Source organism: Taudactylus pleione, unplaced genomic scaffold (genome assembly GCF_031769625.1).
Source record: "Taudactylus pleione unplaced genomic scaffold, aTauple2 ptg000145l, whole genome shotgun sequence".
Classification (NCBI taxonomy): Eukaryota; Metazoa; Chordata; class Amphibia; order Anura; family Myobatrachidae; genus Taudactylus; species Taudactylus pleione.
In genome coordinates, this window is record NW_028284547.1 from 2,406,525 (window position 1) to 2,421,107 (window position 14,583).

A 14,583-nucleotide genomic window follows, 5' to 3' on the forward strand; every position below is an offset into this window, starting at 1 on the left:
TGAAACGAAGGACAGATACAATCAGATTCCATGTACTTAGAAATGTTACATTCTATGAGCGCGTGTTACTTTGTATGAAGCCCTCATTATTGTTATTGTGCAATATTGCTGTGATTTTTCTTACATACTTTTAACTGCACAGAGGGAACACATGTCTCCTTTTTTTATTATAAACTTAATTAAAAACATTGATTAAAACTGAGAGTTGTACATTGGATATTGGGCTTGATTCAGAGCCGCTCGTAAGCGGCCGCTCGTTCACTCCGAGCGATGTTTGCCCAACTGCGCATGTGTACGGATCGTTATACGCATGCGCGAACCAGTCAGTGCGGCCGAAATTCGTTTGTTCGCTAAACAGCGAATGCCTGCTATTTTGAGTGACAGGAGGAGGCGTATGTGGGTGGTAACAGGGGAAGGTGCTTGAAAACGGGGAGTGGAGATCAGAACGCAGGCGTGCTTAAAGGTCAAAACGGGCGTTTTATGGGTGTGCATAATTAATACAGCAGCGTCATTGACCACGTCACTTGGTTGTTTTATAGCCAGAACTGCTCGCAAGATTGTGGTAGCAAAAACCAACCACAAGAATAGCGAGCAGTTCATACGCTGTTCGATGTACTCGATTAATCTAATAAATAGCGGACATGACGTAGGATGCGAGCGGCCAGGGGGCGTATTTTTAAAAAAAACGATTGCAAGTTTTGTTCGCTTGTTCAGACCTAGAGGCGTGAACAGACCGCAAAGAGCGAACGGTTCATTTGAATAGCCACGCCTATTTTCTGGACGAGCGAGCGCTAATTGCGTCCGGCTTTGAATCAGGCCCATTCTCTTTATAGGAGTTTAGGCGCTCTACCAAATTTTCGAATATTAAATATTCAGCCAACATAACACCTAACTGTATATGAATAAGAATTATGGCAAACTGTATATTCAATTTGGGCACTTACGGGTTAGTAGTAGACAGAATAAACATGGAACTGTATGGGGGCATCGGCTTAGGTCCCTTCCCTCCGTCATCATCTTCTTCTTCCTCCTCTTTCTTCTCATCCTCCTTATGAGGTAGGGGGGAGACTGCGACCGTCTTATTAACTACAGCGAGTGATAGAATAAGAAAGTGATAGGTGGAAACATGGAGTATTTACAGAAGGACTATAATTAAAAAACAGGTAAGAAAAAAAAGGAAAACTCTTATTATTTCTTTACCAGTTTTTCATTCACATCAAACAAAGACTCTGCTTTCCTTGGCACATGCACCATTACAAAGTTAGTACAGATAAAAGTTATTCACCAAATGATCATTAGGTGCTTCCTCCTGCTTTTTAATTCATGATATTTCAACAGTGAAGGCCGAGAAAAGGTGCAGAGATTGAGATAAAAACAGTATTGAGACGGAATAACGTAGGGAGTGTTCATACAGGACAAAGTGGCCTATGTACAGAAAACTGACTATAAATGCCGTATCTCCTGCCTTATTTCTGTCCTGCTCCCGTTTTCTAAACAGCCTAGTGCTTTGCTGAGTCCTAATTGATAAATGGCAACACCAGAAAGACAGGATGAGTGGCACCTTGCTTCCTGTGCTTCTAAATTTGGGAGTGTGACCTGATTTAAGTAACAGTGGTGTGGAATGATGCAATTCATCTCTTCTGACCTTCATTCTGTTATGAACATAATCATCCCTTTCAGCAGCTCTGCGCTACTTGCCGCCACGCGCCTCCGTAACCCACTCCTGCGTCTTGTGGTCGCTCACTTGTATCACAGGCCACGCTAATACCTCTATATCCCACGGTACATGCCTTCAGGTTAGAGTACCCTGGTTATAATAACAGGCAGGTCGGAAATGGAGAAGCTGAGAATCTACTCAGGTGCAGCACATTTTTTATAAGCGACCGCACCTATGTTATTGCACCCAATATAACTAGGTTTAAACGCCAAAGCGCAAAGTAAAAAGGCGGTCACCAGCCTTCGCCATGCAATCACTGCAGAACTTTTACTATGACTACAAAGTGCATGGCTTGCAAATGTCTAAAATTCGGCACAAAGCGCTGTCTACCGCCACATTTTATACTCCCCACTAATCCGTGTTTACGGTATGTCCCACAGGAAAATAAGGGGACTCTGGGAATGGCTATAATAATATAAATGTCACAGTTTTGTATTTTGTTATTTTTTTTAAATAGAAATTGGCTTGTTTCCACATATAAAACGTGTACTTCATGAAATGTATCTCAATATAAGTGCGTTTCTTTGAAAGTACTCGTTTCATGGGTGTGCGATTATCTCTGATGGATTGTGCAACACCATGATCCAGCAAGACATGTCCATGCCATACTGAGCAAAAGAAGGGGCTAGAACATGTCTACTGAAGCCACCCGTTGGGCTCTCAGTTCTGGAACTTCATGCACATACGGCACCCATTGCACATCCTCAGAAGAGCAATGCAGTGGCCTCCGGAATGGCTGAACCAGCATAACCAGGCCGCTGCACCCCCTGCAACTACAGTAGTTCCAATCCTGCTAATATATGCACAATCTATAAACAGTGGGTGATGGCGGAAGAACTGAAAATGGGAAGTGACGCTGCATCATCACCCATTCTATCCTCATAAATCAGTGATTCCCAACCTCGGTCCTCAAGGCACACTAACAGTCCTGGTTTTGGTGATATCCATGCTAAAACACAGATGGTTTAATCAAAATAACTGAGGTACTAATTAAGTTGCCTGTGCTTAAGTATGGCTATCCTTAAAACCTGGACTGTTCGTGTGCCTTGAGGACCGTGGTTGGGAACCCCTGTCATAAATGCTCAGAATTCAATCAGGGAAGTTGCATTGCATCACCCACACCTTAACTTCCCCGCACATGTAGCAGTTGGGTACGTTCCCTCTAGTAGAAACCCCCAATTACCTGAAGCTTGGTGCCAGGATAAGCTGAACTCACCGTTGGCCATCAGTGAGGTTAGAGGTAGTAGGTCAATGCCTCTCCCACTGATCTCAATAGACAAGCTTCTATTGAGTCCTACAAGAGAGGCAGGAATGGGCTCCAGTAATGACACACCTTAACGGCTACATGTGAGCGGTGAGGAAGATAGGCAGAACGATTCTATAACTGGACTAATCAATTAAATAATTCTGTACATGAGAAATATGAGAGGTAAATAATATTCCCGAAAGAAATTAAGGGAAAACAAGATACTCGAAAGGGGCATATCTCTGACAGCTTTAGAACACTGGACACTTTTCAGGAGACACATTACCCTGTCCGACAGCATTCTCAACCGGTGGCGGGAAGGGGGGCGGTATATCCACTGTGGTCTGCTCTGTAGCTTTAGTCCCTTTGGCTGTTTCGGTGGGGTTACTGAGTGTTTGGCCAGAATCTGGAGCAGTGGGGGGAGGGCCGGAGTTTGTGGGGAGAGGAGTCCGTTTAGGGGCGGAATTCATGACAGGAACACTGTTGCTGTTTGCGCAGTTGGCGTGATTGTTCAGTTTTGCTGGGCTGTGGTTGATGCCTCCCACGCTTCCCACAACTGGCGGCTCGGTAGTCACCAGCTTGTTGTTACGGATGTTGTCCATATTTTCAGGCTGTTGGTTTTGATTCTCCTGGCGGGAGCGATCCTGTATAGGTCGTGTGGTGGATAGATTTGGGCCTGAGCTGGGAACTGGAGTCGTTGGATCCCTGCAATAGCGAAAAGTAACACAATTAGAGGAAATTACAACTACACTATAATAAAAGCACAAAGAAATCTGTAATTAGATCATTATTTGCCCTCAGTTATCAGTGTCCTAGACTAAAGCTGGCCACACACTAGACCAACTTACATCCAACCAGCCAACTTGTTGATTGGTTGGAATGAAAATCTGGTAAGGAATGAAAGCAAATGACAATCAGCAATGTGCTCCCAAACGCCGGAAAATGGACAAAACTGTTGTTTGAACAAATTGTTCAGATCAAACATTTAACAAACTTGTCTGACGACCATTTTCATCTGTTTTTTGGCATTTAGGAGCAAATTGCTGATCATTTACTCCCAATTCCTTACCAGATTTTCATTCCAACCAATCAACAAGTTGGCTGGTTGGATGTAAGTTGGTCTAGTGTGTGGCCAGCTTTAGGGTGAACATCTTTTGTTTTTTCCCCTCTCTGTGTTAATGCGATTTGCTCAATCATACAAAGATCCGGGTGTGAAAAGTTACACTTTCAACACAGCTTCATTAAAATCGCTGGTGTTGTATGCAAATAGTGCTCACTCCTACATGGTCTCAGTAACAGTTTCAAAACATATAGACTACGTTGCAGTGAATATTTTGTGGGGAGGGGGCCTGAACCTGCACACCTTAGCTACTTCTTTTTTTAACTCAAGTAATTTTTATTGAGTAAAAATTTTTCAATACAGATCATATATATGTCAATATAGATATAGACATTATATAGTACATGAGTAACACAGAAATAACAATAAAAGAAACTGAAATCAAATCAAATTATATAAAAATGAAATAAAATAACAAATAAAATAAAACAAAAAGAAACATAGACATATAAAAGGATACAGAATAAGAGTAAAATTACATGTTTGTATTATTATGTTGAAACATCAACATTACTGGTAGTAGTCGGTTTTAACACATGAGTATCATAGAAATCTGACCAAGGACGCCATTGCACCAAGGGAGATGAGGTTAAATTAGAATATTTAAACCCAAATGTTTCCATTTCGAAACATCTCTGGATCTTAGAGATTATTGCCGAAAGAGGAGGAGGATCAGATCTCTTCCAAAATTGAGCCAAAGCTGCTCTTGTAGCAATAAAGATATGACCAATAACATATTTGTTTTCTTTTTGTACTGAAGGGGGGAAATAATGTAGTAGAGCAACTTCAGGTCTCTGTGGGAGAACTACCCCCGTAACCTGGGTAATTAACCGGAATACCTCTACCTTAGCTACCTAGCTGAGACTTAGTACTACAACATAAAAAGAAGGGGAGAGAAGGTGCACCATACAACCATTTAATAATTATCCATCGTATACATCAGGTTTTTGGCATAAATTTGGCCAAAGTTATGAGCTTACCCACCAACGTCAAAGTAACCGGGTATGTCCTTAACATTATAGTGGTTCATGTCTGGGTTGTGGGGCACCCCCTAACCAGCCCAGCAAAACCACCCCAAGGCACCACACAAATGAAAGATAGCAGTGAAGTGTTAAAGTGTTAGGTAAGTGAAAGTAGCTGCTTAGTCTTAGAAGTGTTAGAAAACAGGATTTTGGTACTTACCGATAAATCCCTTTCTCCGATTCCACAGGGGACACTGGAGTTCAAGACAGTGGGGTATAGACGGTGGTAGAGTAGAGCCTGGCACTTTAAATAATCTAGAAGTGTGACTGGCTCCTCCCCCTCTATGCCCCATCAGCCCCAGTTTAAGAACTGAGCCCGAGAGGAGACGGAGGACAACAGGAAAACGAGGAGAAGGAGAAGACCACAGAACGGAACAATACCGACTGAAGGAGAACAGAGGAAACCACTGCAGGGAACACATGCAGCCACACAACTATATAAAGACCCACAACAGGCAGGTATGCCGCGCCGGGCGGGCGTCCAGTGTCCCCTGTGGAATCGGAGAAAGGGATTTATCGGTAAGTACCAAAATCCTGTTTTCTCCTTCATCCACTAGGGGACACTGGAGTTCAAGACAGTGGGGACGTCCCAAAGCCAACCTCCCGGGTGGGAAGCGCGGAGAACATGCCGACCCTTCGGGCAACCGAACAGGGACCGCATAGAACCGGAGGTTCAACGGAAGGCAAGAGCTGAGAATCAAGTGTCGTGAGCCAGGAGACAACCAGAACTCCGTGCGGAACAGACACAGAATACCACAACGTACAGTAATCGAATGGAATAAGCGGCTAGCGAGAAAACACCCTCAGATGAGAAGCATCAGAACACTGTAAACTCAGCTGAAAACAGACCAAGCCAGACTGTTGGGAGCAGAGAACTCCTACCCGAATCCATAGGAGAAGGGCAGTAACCCGAGAAGAAACCTCGAGGAAACCGTACCAGATTCGGAAACAGGAAGCTGCCACATTTTGCAGATAGCAGAATACCAGCACTGCTGGACATAACTCATATAGATAGAAGTATAACGATACCAATCTACAAAAACAGAGAGTCCACAGACTCCTCACAAAAAGTATAAGGTAAAAGTCAAGGCCGCACAGTCGCCCTGAACCCTTCCGAAAGTCCAACTACTACAAAGTTGTGAACCAGCGGAAGGATGAGACCATAGAAATCTCCAACGAGTGGAGATCACCCTGGGCATGAGGCCGAGGCGGCTTCGAGAAGATTGAGATTACAATACCTTCCAGAGGGTCAGACCGCAGTACAACCCCTTCTGAGAACAGGAATAAACCAGCAACTGAAACCCTGACGCTAAAGAGAAAACAACGGACAACTTCCAACATGATGGAAGTGCATAGGTAGTAGTAACTGCTGGCCTGAACATAGCATGAAAACAACCAGGAAGATACCAGTCAGGTACCTGTCAGTATGATAAAAATATCAACAGCTACTGAACAGGAAACCCACCAGGCCCCCTGAGTGGAACATAGTGACTGTCACACTTCTATGTAAAGATGTGCAGTAGCCCAGAGATGTGCTTTGGTCCATAACGCCAACAGATTCTAGTAGAATTGGTTCTCAATGTTGTAACTATGCACCCACACTCCAGGAAAATTCTAAAGTGTAGAGCCAACTGATTAAAAGAGCGGATGGCTGCTAGGAGGCAGTAAGGGAGAAGAACTCTATGTATGTCAGTTTACATGAAATAGGAGCCTCTACCGAGGCATTAGTGGGTAAGCTCTCACCTGTGAGCGACCAGAAGCCCTCTGGCCCGAAATGTAGAATGTCACTGACCTGTTGTATCGCAAAGCAACCCGCCACATTAGGAATAGAGAGTAGCTTCAGTGGGCTAAGACCAATGCCCTACAGCACGTACTTCAGTCTGGAGATGTGCAGTAGAAAATACTGTGGAAACTAGCAGAATGTTAGTGGAGACAAGAAGGTCGTAAAACAGGACTCTATACCTGAGCCTGTTCCATTAGAGACGTGTATCTGAAGATTATACTTATACCCCAAAAACGGTCTGCTAGTTTAAGTATCCTTACATAAATATTTACAATGTGTATTATGCCCACCAATCTAATATAACCCAGGTCTGTCCCTGCCTAAATCGGTAGGTGGCCCTAGGCCTTCAAGATATGAATTGTACCTAAGGGCCCTTTAGACTCATTCTATTGAGATATACGACAATAATATGGAGTATCGGAATCGATACTGAGAAGGGTACCTGTACTTAGACATAGAACTCGTTAGTTATCCCAAGCAAAGAAGGGAGATAGCAGTAGTGATAACCCCAGTAGGGTTAAACAGAAAACAGGTTTTTGTTTCCCAATTATTAGGAAATATACATACAAGGAATGGGCGTCTTACCAGTTTGCTACCAAGTGCATCACTGTAATGATAATAGGTCCCCCGAAACGGGGCGCCATAGATATAGACTAACATGAACCGAGCTATATAAGTATATATCCTTATATACATGTGACATGGCTAGGGTCCATACTAGAAGCAATGCCTTAGGGAATTGTGACTATCACTATGTAAGCTGCAGCACATGACTTTAGATTATAGAGCCACCATATAATATGTATGGATATAGCCTACAGCTTCTGGTAATCCCTGGCGGCTTCCCATGCGTGGTATTATAGGTAACCTAATGCTTGTAGAAGTATAGGCCTCCTACACATATACATGTATATACACACAACCCAATCCCCCGGGAGAGATCGTGTTAAGCGGAGTTATTGTACCATCTACCGCATCAGGAGTCCAGCCTCCAATCGCAGCCTTCTATCAATATGCAAGGTATCAGACATAAAACTGATAACAACAGATCCTACCCCTGCTCTTATGGTAAGGATAAGAAGCGATATCCACATATGCATATGCATACCTACATACAAATTTAGTAGGTGACAATAATATTGTAAAATTAGAACATGAGCAAAAATTAAAGCCATGGAAGGAACTGAGCCCAAGGACAAAATTCACTCCAGCATGTATATGTTCTACTGCAGGGCTAGTATAAAATACAATATACATATTACATATATATATATATACACACACACATATACATACCATACACGTGGCTTACCCCCACGCAGGGGGACTGCTCATGTACCGCGTGTGGCCGTCACTCTGCTACTGCGCAGGGGCAGGGTATGTTAGCTGCGTGCTGTCCCAGACTGGTTTCAATCCTGGGACCCTTCTGTTACAGGTGTACTCGCCTTAGCAGGTGAGCCATTTTAGCGCCAGATTAACCCATTTTTCGAAGTGGGAATCAAAAAGACCACCTCAGTGCTGTGAGGCAGCAATGCCACGTTACTAACCTCTTCCTGTATGTGCTGCCGAAGGGAACACATGAGAAATAAATAGATGCACATATGCATACCTTCTAAAGTAAGCACAGAAAACTGGTGAAAGGTTTTAAGACCAGCCTATAATGTAGTATATGTAGTAATGTAGTATATGTGCTGCCACATATATGCATGGGAAGATACTGCCCCTCTTTAAGGCGAGCCCATGTGAGGCATAAGCCTGGGGATGGGACGCCAAAATGTGCTAACCCTGGGTGAAGGGTATGCTATAACCATAAGTTCTGGCAGCAGCACCAGAACAGTAGAGCTAGTACACCATGAGGCTATGATACTTCACAAGCTAAGATACCAAGCCATTAGATTAAGCTAGGCGCCCTTTGTTATAGAACGAAGGGAAGCCTGCCAAGCGGCGCTGCATTGGCGGGACTGTCTCGTCAATCCCTCGCTTCTAGCTGTGATGCATCGACTGAACTGGCCTCTTTCAGAACCGCCTAACGTGGTGTTATGGTGCAAAAGGGAATTGGGCTAGTTCCCATACAGCTAGCAACCAGCTATGCACTGTAGCTAGCACTAAACTCCTGTCATACAAGGACAGGGCCTCCCCTACCCTTTGCGCTGAAGCACTCCCAGTGTGGAAGGCGTAAGAGACCCACGCTAAAGCACTCCCTGCTGCAGGTAGTGCACTGAGCTATCATGCTTGTGTGCAGTAGTAACTACAGTCCTTAAAAGGGAAACAGGGGGCGCTGTTTGTACATGAATACCGCGCTGTACGTGTGCAAACTGCTACACTCCAGTTAGCACAGCGCTGCTAGCCCCCTTAATAGTATAAAGCGGTGATGCTGTCCTGCTGTGACAGGAGTGTGAAGGTCATACAGCACTGCATCGGGGAGCCGCATTGTGCTGGTATAACGTAAGGCTATTAGGCCTATGTTATAGCTAACAGGGAAGCCTGCTCAGCCCAGCCAGGAGCTGCGGGACGCGGCATCTCCTCCTGAGATCTAGATGAGGAGCGTTGCTAATTTTTTAAAACCAGCCTAAGCAAAGACAGTGCTGCCTGCACCGGGAGAACATACAAACTCCACACAGCAAGAGCCGTGGAGAGATCCGAGCCCTGCGCTGATACTTATTTGTAGCCAGCCCTATACTCCTATCTCTACTTTTGTGCTAGCAGCACTCCCAGCGTGGGAGAAGGAGGGAGTCGCGTAGGATACCCACGCTAATTAACCCTGTTGCAGGAGTTAGGAGGCAGCCGCGCTCTTCAGGCGCTGGTCTGCACTGCACCTTTAACCAGCGGCAGGCAGTGGTACAGATGGCGCGGCTATTATGCATGACGCGCCCTTCCCTAAAATCCCGGCTATCAGTGTGTGCGCGCGCGCGTGCACTGTTATGCTCGCCTCTGCCCACTTACTAGGAAAGAGTGGGCTGGGCGTAATGTAGGGAACACAACCTTCCTCCCGGCCCTGCAGAACGGGGTGCGGGACCAGCAGATACATTTATAAGGCTGGGCCGCTCAATAAGGGAAGCCTCTTTACGCGGGTACTCCTTACCAAGGATCGCGCTGCTTGTCAGCGCTGCAACTGCCTCTGTAGAGGGACGCGTCTGGCCTCCTGAAGCCGGCCATTACACCAGATGGCAGGACCTCGCCTGTGCTGCACTATTTAGTGAGCAGCGGTGCGGCGTCTGTCTTACTCACACCTGGCTGCCCCGCTGGTTGGGCTGCCCCGCAATTAGGGCCGCGAAGGGGGGCGTGGCTTTTCCCCGAGTGCGGCCGCCATTTTAATAATGGGGGGGCTGCTGCTGCCCGCTCTAGACGCGGCAGGATGCCCTCCCAGGTACCTCTGAGGTCCCTTCCCGGGGGGACTAATGCAGAGTATGTCAGCGCAGCAGCGCTAACGGACCGGCAGACCGCGCTGCTCTCAGATGAGGGCTTAGAGCACGAGCCCGACTCCATCCCCTCGTTAATAGGAGGGGGATGGCTAGGAATAAGTCAGTCAGCAGCTCCGACACTACCACTTTCACTGGCAGGGGGAAGGAGCAGTGTGTGACAGCCATGCAGTGTGCGCTGTCCCTGAGCCCAGCGTTTTGGCCCACCACTCCAGCTAGTCAGGAGTAGTGGGATATACTTACGGACTGCTGCGGCCGGGTTGCTGGGCTGGGGGGCAAATGAGGAAACCCGGACACGAACCGGTTTCAGTTGTGGCGGGTCCTCATGGAGTCCGATGACTCTGTTTAAAGTCCCCCCTCAGGGTCACCGGACACAGACTGCAGTAGCCGTGTGGTGCCCTCCCGGCGGCTCCCACGTAGCAGGCAGACTGCCACAGTAAGCAGCCTGCCTGTCTTCAGTGCTTGTATAAAAGCTTAAAATATGATTATATGAGAAAGGCTGGAGACAGCCTGATGTGCGACCGGCTCTCTCGGGCACATTCTAAAAACTGGGGCTGATGGGGCATAGAGGGGGAGGAGCCAGTCACACTTCTAGATTATTTAAAGTGCCAGGCTCTACTCTACCACCGTCTATACCCCACTGTCTTGAACTCCAGTGTCCCCTAGTGGATGAAGGAGAAAAGTGAAAAATAAATGTGTGAAAATGTTACATAAATAAAAAACAAACAGAGTGATATAAAGTGTTAAAAATAACTGGTGATGCCCCAAAGAAGCCCAGCCAGAGCAGTTCTCGGGGCGCCACACGCCAATGTTCACCGCAAACCTGGGGTTTTACCCGTGGCTTTGCTATACAGACTGTGCAGTCAGCAAATGCTGGGTCCTTATTTAAAACCATCAGAGGCAGGTGGGAGGGATGCTAGTCCAGATTGTAGGAGTCTCGGCCTTCAGGTGTGTACACATACACATAATATTGGCTATTTGAAGGGGAGGGGGTCTGGACTGCACATCCTAGCTACTTCTAATGGGATGTGCTACCTAGCTGAGACTTCAACATAGAAAGAAGGGGGAGCAGGTGCACCATACAACCATTTAATATTATACATCATATAAGAGCATTTTGGTAAGAAGTTATGACCTTACCCACCATCATCAAGGTAACCTCATCGGGTAAGTCCCTAACATTATAGGTGTTCAGGGGTGGGTAAGTTCATAACTTTGGCCAAAGTTATGACAAAAACTTTGTATATGATGTATAATTATTAAATGGTTGTACGGTGCACCTGCCCTACCCTTCTTTCGGTTTACTAGACATCTCACCTCTTAATTCACCCCCCCCAGCTATTACTCCTCCTGTCCTTTCACTCACTTCCGTCTCCGATGTCTCCTCTCTCGGTCATCTTTCTTCACATCATTGTCATAGGTGGACTGTGCAGTGTGGCGATGCCTTCTTCTCCTCTCCCCATCAGGCCCTTCACTTTCTCCTCCTCCACCAACCTCCCTTGGCCTTCCGCCATCCCTCACATGTCGAGGTCTCCTTTCTCCTCCGCTACCTCCTCCTCTTCCACCACTACCCCCCATATATTCTGGTTCTTCCCCCGTTCTGCGGTGCACCCTGTGCCTGCGATGATCTCCATCCCCACGTGGCAGCGGGGATCCACTTCTGCTCTCTTTGCTTCCTCCACCTCGGTGTCTCCTTGGCGGTTCCTGTGGAGGGCGAACCCCTCCATCCATCTCCCCTGTCCTGTCCTGAAGTCCCAAATCCTGCCCATCACGGGTGATGTCCTGCTCTTTACTCCGTGGCCGGCGGCCAGATTCTGGTCCTATATCATAAGCGCGGCTTGCGCGTTCCTGAAACCGCGCTTGCTTGCGCAGATAGTCCTCTGCCCGCTGGTGAGACAAACGTTCTATAGGTGTCTTGCTTTCTCCTGGACGACTTTTATTGGTGTTGTTGTTGCGATTTTCTTGGGGGTCCACAACCAGTGGTCGGTCCAAATGCGTCTTGACATCTGGACGCATGAAGGACATCTTCCAACGCTCTTCAGGATCTAGTTCACTGTACAGGGCCTCCCGGCTGTTCATGATGTTCTGCCGGCGCATCTCATTTGTACGTTGTTCCCAAACAGACATAGCGCCCTTCTGGTTCTTCTGCTGCTCTTTCCTGTAGGGTGTGGGATACAAAAAATTTAGGTTGACAGACATATAGATATGAAATAGGTAGATAGATATGAGAGAGAGAGCTACATACATGCATTCATACATAACATATAATATATACATTAATGGGGCTAAAAGCAAAAAACATCTGACACCTTTGTGAAATTCCAAACCAAGGTGATGTTGGGGTGTCTGTGAAGGTAAGTATCTTACTAACCTACTACACTCTTATCTATACTAACCTTCTACACTTTTACCTGTACTAACCTACTACACTCTTACCTGTACTAACCTACTACACTCGTATCTATACTAACCTTCTACATTTTTACCTGTACTAACCTACTACACTCTTACCTGTACTAACCTTCTACACTATTACCTGTACTAACCTACTATACTCTTATCTGACCTAACCCACTACACTCTTACCTGTACTAACCTACTACACTATTACCTGTACTAACTTACTACACTATTACCTGTACTAACCTACTACACTCTAATCTGACCTAACCTACTACACTCTTATCTGACCTAACCTACTACACTCTTATCTGACCTAACCTACTACACTCTTATCTGACCTAACCTACTACACTCTTATTTGTACTAACTTACTACACTATTAATTGTTCTAACCTACTACACTATTACCTGTACTAACTTACTACACTATTACCTGTACTAACCTACTACACTCTTATCTGACCTAACCTACTACACTCTTATCTGACCTAACCTACTACACTCTTATCTGACCTAACCTACTACACTCTTATCTGACCTAACCTACTACACTCTTATTTGTACTAACCTACTACACTCTTATTTGTACTAACCTACTACACTATTATCTGTACTAACTTACTATTCTATTATCTGTACTAACTTACTACACTATTACCTGTACTAACCTACTACACTATTATCTGTACTAACTTACTACACTATTACCTGTACTAACCTACTACACTATTACCTGTACTAACTTACTACTGTACTGACCTATTACACTGCAGTTTATAAGAGTTCAAAACTCTATTTACCCTAATAACATGAAACTGTATTGGGCAAACAACCGAGTGCTAGACCACAAATATTTTCCAACTAGTGAGGAGCTATCTTAGATAATGTACAAGTCACATAACTGTTACATGTTTTCAGACATCAGTATAGAGAAAACTTTGGTAGAATGAGAACTTACGCTGCTATAGACATGTTAGTCGCTGACAGGGGGCTCACTTCTGCAACTTCCTTAGCCTTCTGCAGTGCCAGTTTCTTATTGGCTGCCTGCTCTTCCTCCTGCTCATCCTGTAGGCATATAGAGAGAGATAAGTCACAGCAATAGACACATGCCAGGAAAATTTGTTGGTAAGGCATCGCCCATAGTGTACCTTGGTCAGCTCCTGAGCGTTTGCAAGATTGTCCACAGCGATGGCCAAGAAAACATTTAGCAGAGTGTCTATGGAGGGTTAGTTAAGAAGTACATCCAGGCCTACAATATTTATCCATAACCACTCCTTAATTTGCACACTTTCCTATTTTTTACTGTCCCACTTAGCTAGTCCGACTAATAATAAGTATTTATTATTGTTCTATCAAACTCTCACATGCCTTCTTCCCTGTCTAACATCTGCACTCTACAACTCAACACCTGCTTCGCTTGGGGGCTGATAGAGACTGAGTATTACGCCGTTTAGCGTAGTAGTGTATCTTGTGCAGTCTAATGTAGGCTGAAGACAGCGGGCTTGTGCTTGCGCACACATCTAGACCAAGGCACAGACACATATATGCGCCAGATAAATCTGTATTAAGTGCTGGTGGTTAAGGGCAAGTGCAAATAGTAGATGATGGCAGTATGGGATGCTGGCACTAATGAATGGTTGCCTGTTTGCAGATGCACCACTGACACCGAATGGTGCTTTGATTGCTGCTCAGGCATACATTATGTTTTAGTGTGCGTGTTTAACCAAATGTCTGTGTGTTTTGTTTTATATCTTGTTCGTGAGACAGAGTTGTTACTGATGTATTAGAGAGGTATATCAAGTCGTATTGATTCTTAATAGCAAATAGACATTGGTGTAATGCACGGCCAGACTGGCACATCTAGCAAGAAGGG

At 45.5% G+C, this 14,583-nt stretch overlaps 1 protein-coding gene across 8 annotated transcripts in view; it reads right to left on the reverse strand.

Annotated features, from left to right (window-relative positions):
• CACNA1A (calcium voltage-gated channel subunit alpha1 A) overlaps nt 1-14,583 on the reverse strand; it is a 300,806-nt gene that overhangs the window by 154,955 nt on the left and 131,268 nt on the right. For all 8 annotated transcript variants that reach the window (XM_088473953.1, XM_088473951.1, XM_088473954.1 and 5 more), the window contains 5 exons: nt 13,859-13,926; nt 13,669-13,775; nt 11,674-12,465; nt 3,250-3,668; nt 945-1,086 (listed from right to left, as the gene is read on the reverse strand). In XM_088473953.1, the coding sequence (XP_088330079.1) occupies nt 945-1,086; nt 3,250-3,668; nt 11,674-12,465; nt 13,669-13,775; nt 13,859-13,926 (1,528 nt within the window). The remainder of the gene's footprint in view (nt 1-944; nt 1,087-3,249; nt 3,669-11,673; nt 12,466-13,668; nt 13,776-13,858; nt 13,927-14,583) is intronic.